The sequence below is a fragment of the Parus major genome, unplaced genomic scaffold (assembly GCF_001522545.3).
Source record: "Parus major isolate Abel unplaced genomic scaffold, Parus_major1.1 Scaffold220, whole genome shotgun sequence".
NCBI classification, from domain to species: Eukaryota; Metazoa; Chordata; class Aves; order Passeriformes; family Paridae; genus Parus; species Parus major.
This window is the reverse complement of record NW_015379263.1, coordinates 400,258-407,993: the sequence shown is the minus strand read 5'-3', so window position 1 is coordinate 407,993 and position 7,736 is coordinate 400,258. Positions and strand designations below refer to the sequence as shown.

General features: G+C 66.7%; 1 protein-coding gene across 1 annotated transcript in view; it reads right to left on the bottom strand.

Moving 5' to 3' along the window:
- Window positions 1–6,885, bottom strand: part of KMT2D (lysine methyltransferase 2D) — a 27,148-nt gene extending 20,263 nt beyond the window's left edge. Inside the window, 21 exon segments of the mRNA XM_015615678.3 lie at window positions 53–169; window positions 260–403; window positions 490–705; window positions 806–847; window positions 938–1,044; window positions 1,139–1,303; window positions 1,379–1,560; window positions 1,757–1,861; window positions 1,962–2,072; window positions 2,385–2,498; window positions 2,715–3,577; window positions 3,671–3,805; window positions 4,061–4,986; window positions 5,115–5,269; window positions 5,345–5,459; window positions 5,543–5,708; window positions 5,808–5,973; window positions 6,066–6,163; window positions 6,244–6,494; window positions 6,578–6,704; window positions 6,776–6,885. Of these exon segments, the coding sequence (XP_015471164.1) occupies window positions 53–169; window positions 260–403; window positions 490–705; window positions 806–847; window positions 938–1,044; window positions 1,139–1,303; window positions 1,379–1,560; window positions 1,757–1,861; window positions 1,962–2,072; window positions 2,385–2,498; window positions 2,715–3,577; window positions 3,671–3,805; window positions 4,061–4,986; window positions 5,115–5,269; window positions 5,345–5,459; window positions 5,543–5,708; window positions 5,808–5,973; window positions 6,066–6,163; window positions 6,244–6,494; window positions 6,578–6,704; window positions 6,776–6,869 (4,399 nt within the window). The 5' untranslated portion in view covers window positions 6,870–6,885.
- Window positions 6,886–7,736: the final 851 nt, after the last annotated feature.

The following is a 7,736-nucleotide window of genomic DNA, read 5'->3' as shown; positions in this document are numbered from 1 at the left end:
AAAAGGGGGAAAAAGGGGGAAAAAGGGGGAAAAAGGTGGCACCGGGCCCTACCATCCTCAGGGTGTCCCTCGGTGCTCAGCCCCTCGCGCCCCACGTCTGGCAGCACTGCTGAGACCTTCTTGAGCCGCGTGTGGGACTTGCGCTGCCGCACCATGAACCCGCCGATGCCTGGAGGGGCAGGGAAGGAGAGGGGATCACAGTGAGGCCTGAGGGGTCACAGAAGAGCCCAGAAGGGTTCAGGGCCTGTGGGACACTCACCAGGCCGGTATGGTTTGCGCTTCCTCTTCTTGCACTCTTCAGGGTCCTCCAGCCCCTTCCCTGAGTCCCCATCAGCTCCAACATCACGGTCGGGGCTGGCTGGAGCCTCGAGCTTGATCTCACACTCCATGTGCTCCACACCCACTGCAAGGGGGAGCACACGTTACTGGGGTCCCCTGACACCCCCACACTGCACCCACACCCCCAGCTCTCCCACCAGTAACACCCACCCTCGGCTTTGAGCAGCTCTTCGGTGTCCAGGTCACCGTCCTTCTTGTCCTCAGGGCCCAGGGGGTCACCCCCCTCCAGCCCCCCGTCCCCGTTGAGGGTGCCCGGGCGGCCCTTGCGCTGCCGCCGCTTGTGCAGGGGTGACAGGGTCAGGTTGCGCAGCACGGCCATCCCCGTCTCCGTCAGCCACACGCCCTCGAAGCGGAAATACTGGGGCTCTGAGGGGACAAACACCAGCAGTGGGGACAAATTTGGTGCGTGGCCAAAAGAGAGCACAGCCCTGGGAACCCCACGGCCCTGGCACGGCCCCGCACATACCTGGATCCTTGGCTTTGATCATCTCTGCGGATGGCACGGGCACTGTGGCAGGAAAGCAGAGGGGCAGGTGAGTCTTCACACCTTTCAAACGCTCCCAGATCCCCCAGAGCTCCCCCTGCCCCGTGAGCTCACCGGGTTTGACCACATAGGGCTGGCAGGCGCTGCAGTCAAAGCCTTCATCCGCAGCCTGCTCCACCTCCTCCTCAGTGAAGAGGCTGTCGCACGCGGCGTGCAACCACCTGCGGGCAGCGGTGGGGAGAACCCATCACACACCACAGCCTCCCCTGGGTGACCCCAAACTGAAGCCCCTCCAGCCCAGGGCACGGTGCTCACCGATCGCAGTGCCGGCACTGGATGAGCAGGTCGTCCTCCACGTACTTCTCGCGGCAGAAGGGGCAGACGACGAGGCTGGCGCAGGGCGCGCAGTGCGTGTAGTTGTTCTGCCACTCGCAGTGGAAGCCAGGGGATGCAGCCCCGCACTGCACACAGCACACACACCTGCAGACAGGGGCCTGAGGGGTCAGCACCAGCACCGAGCTCCCCCCGGGGCTCCCCTCGTGTCCCCCCACGCACCACTTGCACTTCCAGCCGCCCTTGGGCACGGTCTGCAGCGGCGGGTCCAGGCAGTAGGTGTGGTAGCTGATGTCGCAGTCGTCGCAGAGCAGCAGGCGCGAGGGGTCGGAGGCTTTGCCGCACACCTCGCACACGATGCACTCCACACAGCGCCAGCCCTTCAGCAGCATCACCTTGGTGATCTGGGGATGTGGGAGCCACGTGAGCCCTGGCCATGGCCACGGGGGTCCCCAGGACTGGTGTGGCTTTGGGGGACACCCCAGGGCTTGGCACGGACACGCTGGAGCACAACAAACGTGCCAGGCACGACCTCGTGTGTCCCTGGGGGGCACAGCACAGTCCTGGAGTGGGGCCAGGCGTCCTGGGCCCCCTCCTCACCTTGCTGTTGACACAGTAGGGGTGGTAGCACTGGGAGCACTGGGAGCAGGCGAGGAGGTGCCCCTCGGCCCCACGCCCGAAGCTGCCGCACACCACGCACATGTCCTGGGGGAAGAGGTCGTGAGTGAGGAGACAGGGGCTGGCAGAGCACAGACAGAACCTGTCCCACCCTGTCCATCTGTCCATCCTGCCATGCTCTGGTTACCTGCATGAGCACAAACTTGTCAGTGTTGGAGAAGAGGACAACCGTGTTCTGCATTGTGTCATCATCGTCCTCGTCCTCCTCCTTGCTGGGCGAGCTCTCCACGTCAGCGAGCTGAGGACAGAGCGGGAGGCTCAGCACTGAGGACACCCTCTCTGTGCAGTCTGGGGGGCACCAGGAACACACAGGGGCAGCAGAACCCCTCCCCAGGGGGAAGCTCTGTACCTGCCCTATGCTTTTGTGGTGAAGCCCCCAACTCAGCAAAGGCCCAGGCAGTTCCACCTCCCACGAGACCCCAATCCACCCCACACTAAGGGCTCTTAACTCTTTCCAAGGGAGGGATGATGGGGAAAGGGATGGGGGAGACTCTCAGCTTAACAGCTCAAGGATCCCCCAGATCCCACCTCTGCCCCAGCCCAGCCTTACTGCTAAGGTGTCAACAGATGAGGTGGTCGACTTCAGGCGTGCACGGCCCCGGCCTCGGCCCCCGTGGGACCCACCTCGAGGGCGCCTCCGCCCAGGGAAGCTGCTGCTGCGACCCTGTGGCCAAGGGGAGAGGGGAGTTACAGCACCAGGGGGCCCAGAGGGACCCCCATGCCAGGGCAGCAGAGGGGCACTGCCCCCAGCCCAGCCCAGCGCACGCTCAGCCCTCACCCGCTTCCTGCAGGGGCAGCCCAGGAAGGGGATGTGGCCCCAGCAGGGTGCTCAAAACGACAAGTCCCCCCAAAACTGGGGTGAGGGGGGGTCCCTCTGTACCTGCTTGACACGGGAGCGCCCCGGGGAGCTGCGGCGCCGGCTCTTGTCCCCGTCACCCTTGGCCGCTGGCTCGAAGAGCAGCGAGTCATCAGTCTCAGCACCCAGCGGCAGTGACCCGGTGTCCTCCTTCTGCAGGCTGGCGTCAGCCGAGGCCGGGCCCAGCTCAGGGGACAGTGACCCCCCGCCCTCAGGGTCTGGGGACCCTAGCAGCGGCTCCGAGCCGGGGAAGCTGCTGCTCGTGTCCCCCTGGCTCAGGTTGGAGATCTCGTTGAGGATGTCGGGCCGTGGGCGCAGCGCGGGGGGCTCGGGGCACCCCTCGTCCCCGTGCCCCAGCAGCTTCTCGCCGGTAGTGCACACCTCCATGGGGGTCTCAGGGCCCAGCTCCTCCTGTTCCAGGAGCAGGGGGGACCCCGAAGGAGACCCCTTGACTTCAGGGTCCCCCCCAGCTTGGCCTTCTTCCAGCGCATCCTCCTCGCTGAGTGGCGGGGAGCTTCCACTGGTACCCTCCCTCTCCAGCCTCGGTGCCTCTTCTTCCTCCTCTTCCTCCTCCTCAGGCAGGCCTGGGAAGGGCCCCAGCTCAGGGGCTGGGCTGCCGTGGGGGGCATCTCCAGGGGGGCTGGCTGGGGACTCCCCCTCGCCACCGGCCATCTCCATCTCCTCATCCTCGGGTGGCTTGGCGGGGGCCAGGGTGACAGCAGGGGAGCCCAGGGGTGGCGGCGGGGAGCCAGGGGGGTCGGTGTCCATGGCGGTGCCAGGGCTGCCGGGGGGCTCAGGCAAGGCTGGGGTGGGGGGCTCGAGCACTTCGTCCTCCTTGGCATCAGGGGAGGGTGCTGGGGTCCGTGCAGGTGAGATGGCACGGAGAGCTGGGGGTAGAGAGGGGGGAAGGGTGACATCGCAGTCCCCCCAGAGACACCCACCACCCCCCAATCCCAACCCTGGTGTTTCTCCAGACCCACCTGGGGGAGCTGAGGGTGGGGGTGTCATCTCAGGGGGCAGCGAGGGCTCTGGCTCCAGCTCCATCTCCTCCTCGGGGAGCACCTCTGGAGCCAGGGCTGGCGCTTCCTCTGCCACTGTCACCTCGGGGAGGAGACCTGGGGGATGGGGATGAGGTGAGGGGGTGTATGAGGGTCCCCTCCACTCCCCTGTGCCACCGAGCCTGGGATGAGAGGCAAGACTCCCCCTCCAAGCTCCCCACATACCCCAAAACAGGGCACCAGCACAGCAAAAGAGCAGGAATACGGGGATCAGACAAAGCCAGTGCTGAGACAAGCCCCTGCTGCAGGACCCCCACACCCACTGGAGACAAAAAGCAGGGGAAGGAGGACAGTGCAAAGTCCCCAGATTACCTGGTGGTTTCAGGTCCTCCTCGGGAGGCAGCTCGCTGAGGACCGGCTCTTCAGGGGGCAACTCAACCAGGGGGGGCTCTTCAGGGCTCAGCTTGTCAGGGAGCAGAACTTCAGGAGGAGGAGGTTCCTTGGGGAGCAGCTCGTCGGGGGGTGGCTCCTCGAGGGGCAGCTCCTCGGGGGGCAGCTCCTCAAGGGGTGCTTCATCGGGGGGCAGCTCCTCGGGGGGCAGCTCCTCAGGGGGCAGCTCCTCAGGGGGCAGCTCCTCAAGGGGTGCTTCATCGGGGGGTGCTTCATCAAGGGGCAGCTCGTCCAGGGGAGGTTTGGGGGGCGACCCATTGGGGGGCAGCTCGTCAGGAGGTGATTTGTCAATGGGCACTACTTCGGGGGGCAGCTCATGGGGGGGTGACTTTTCAAACACTGGTTTCTCGGGGGGCAGCTCAGCAAGGGGAGGGACGTCAAGGGGCAGCTCATTGTGGGGTGGTTCACTGGGGGGCAACTCCTCGGGGGAGGGTCTGTCAGGGGGCAGCTCAGCAAGGGATGGTGTCTCGAGGGGCAGCTCCTCAGAGGGAGGCTCCTCGGGGGGCAGCATGAGAGGAGGGGGCTCCTCGGGGGGCTGCACATCAGGAGGCTGAATATCAGAGGGCTGCGTGTCGGGGGGCGGCTGATCGAGGGGAAGTTCATCAGAGGGCAGTTCTTCGGGGGGTTCCTCCTCACTGGGGGGCACCTCCACAGAGGCCAGCTCGACAGGAGGAGACTCAGCATCGCCTGGGGGAGCCTCCTTGGGGTCTGGGGGTGCCTCTTTGGGGTCTGGGGGTGCCTCTTTGGGGTCCACGAGGGGCTGCGTCTCCTCATCACCCCCCACAGGCTCCAGCTCAGGCGGGGGCACGGGCGCATCCGTCGGCTCACTGGGGACGGGGGACTCTGACCTGGGATGGGGGAACCTGGGTGAGGGGGCAGCACTCAGGCCACCCCGTCCCCAGGGCTGTGGGACACATCCCCCCAGCCACAAAGGGCCTGACCCCCCCTCCAAACCAGCACCCCCGTCCCCACTCACATCTGGGCAGGTGGGTCAGGCTGTGGTGAGTGTTCTGGCGCCGTGGGGACGTCGGCCGTGGCACGGCCTCGCTGGCAGTCCCCGCACACCGCAGACCCCGGTGTGCAGTCGAGCCTGGCAGGGTGCCGGCCGCAGTCTGAGCACACCCAGCAGTTCTGGGGGGGAAGCAGAGATGTGTCAGGGGGTGCAATGAGGGGCACCCCGCACCCCTGAGCGAGAGTGGGACATACCTTGCACTTCCAGGAGCCGGTGGGAGGGCCCTGGGTGGCTGGCTCCATGCAGGAGGGGTGGTAGCCCTTGTCACACGCCTCGCACACCAGCAGGGCACAGTCCTGGCCAGGCTGCCTGTGAGGCACAAGGGCAAGTGAGGGTTGGAACCCTTCCCTGGGTGCAGATCCCCCCTCCCCACCGCGGGGCTGGGGGCTCACCTGCAGGTTTGGCACACTTTGCACTCAGGGCACTGCCAGCCCGAGCGCTTGCGAGGCGTCAAGGAGATGTCCAGGCAGGCCCCGTGGAAGTGCTGCCCGCAGCTGGTGCAGAACACCAAATCCCGCAGGTCACCCGGCCCATCGCACACCGAGCACCGCGTGTCCTCTGTCAGCCACGAGAGAAGGGGGTCAGGGCCACCTCCACCTGCTCTACCCCGCCAGGAGGGTCCCAGCACCCAGGGGTGGTGTCCCCAGCCCCACGCACCCATGTCCAGGGCCTCAGCCACGTGCTCGGGGCAGAGCAGCCGCAGGGTCTTCATGGACTGGAAGCAGCCGCTGGCGGCGGCGCAGGGGAAGTGGTAGAGGCGGGAGCAGCCGGTGGCCGCCCGGCACGGGATGGTGGCCCCCGCCCGCCCGCAGCGTTCACATTTCTGAGGGCAGAGGAGTGCAGGGGGTCAGCGCTGCTGTAGGGGAGCAGAACCAAGCCCCTGCCATCCCCCCGGACCCCTCGGGATCCGCTCACCTGTGAGATCCCTGAGAAAACAGCTCTGGCCACACCGGCCACCTCGGGCCCTGCACCAGTCGCCCAGGCCGCACACCAGTGGTGCACCCAGCAGTGCCCTGTGGGGAGGGGACGTCAGGGACAGCTTGGGGACACTCAGGTGGCAGGATAGGGACCCCCGTGCTGTGCCCACACTCACCTGTCGGCTCGAAGAGCTGCGCTGGGGTCACCCCCTCGGAGAAGCCAATCTGTGCCAGGCCATCACCCGCCAGCTCTGGCTCTGGGGGGAGCTGGTTGGGCCCTGGGGGAGGCTGGCTGGGCCCATCAGGGGGCTCGTGGCCCAGCAGCTGCTCGGGCCAGTCGGGCACCGGCTCAAAGCGCTGCAGCTCCCGCTGCCCGTGTAGGCTCCAGTCCCCACAGTTGCAGAGGGCACAGCGGCGGCCCAGCGGGCTGGGAGAGACCAACGGAGAATGTCAGTGATATTCAGGAACCCCCAACAGCTCCACACCGCCCCCGAGTCCTCCCACCCTCACCTGCCAGCCTCGGGAGGTTCCTCCATGCCCACGCTCTCCAGCTCTGGCCCCGCAGAGGCTCCTTCAGGGGGTTTCAGGGGGTCCCCCTCGGCGCTGCCCATCTCCTCCGAGGCCATGACCCCATCGGCTGCGGGGACAGGGGGTGTCACCACCACAGGGGAAACAGGGACAGCTGCCCAAAGTCCTGCCCTGGCTCACCTGGCGCGGCTGCGTCCTTCTCCTCGCTGGGCACCTTCTGTTCATCCATCCTGCCTCCGGCGTTCCTGGGGGGCCACAGCTGTAGGGGGGACATCTGTCAGCACCAGGGATGATGACACCTTCCCTGGCACCCCTGCAGCCCCCCGTGACCCTCTACCCAAGGCACAGGGCAGCATCTCCCCGTCGTTCTCCCCAAGGCAATTTGCAGACTCTGGGGCTGGGAATGTCCCCCAGGAGCAGGGGGTGTCTCCCTGCTCCCTGGGGGTCCAGGAGACCCCCCTGGCCTCACCCATCACCCTCCATCCCCCAGGTCCTCCCCAAGTCCAGGCAGAGACACCCTAACATATCTGGGGCAACCAAACCCCCGAGTGACCTGGATTAAAGCGTTGGGGAAGGCGGATCAGTGACCCGGCTCTACCCCACACTGACAACCCAAGGAGTCACCAAGACCCCTGAGGAGTCCTCAGGACCCTCCCAGGAGCTCACAACAAATCTGGGACCCTCCAGTGCCTCCCACGTGTGGGATCTTCGTGGGGAATTTGGGGTACAACAGAAAATGGGGTGCCCACCACCAGCACCTGCCTGTGCCCCTATTTCCTCAGGCCCAGCAGCAATCTGGCACAGCACAGGGGGGTCCCGGGATAGGTACAGGGGGAAGATTCACCCCAAAACACCACACACGAACCGGGGGGGTATGCCCTGATCTGCAGCCACCCCCTCCCACCGCTGCCTTACATGCACCCCAAAAACCCGAGGGGGCTCCGGCACCACGGGGGCAGCGGAGGGGACCCCAAAGCTGCCCAGGAGCCACGCACGGGGTGAGGGGGGAGATCTGGAGGGGTCCCGGGGCACGGGGGGGCCCCGAACGCACAGTCCCGGGCAGCAGGGAGGGGGAGACGCGCTGGGGCACCGCCAGCCCCCCAAAAACCCGAGACGGCGCGGGGAGGGCGGGGGAGCCCCC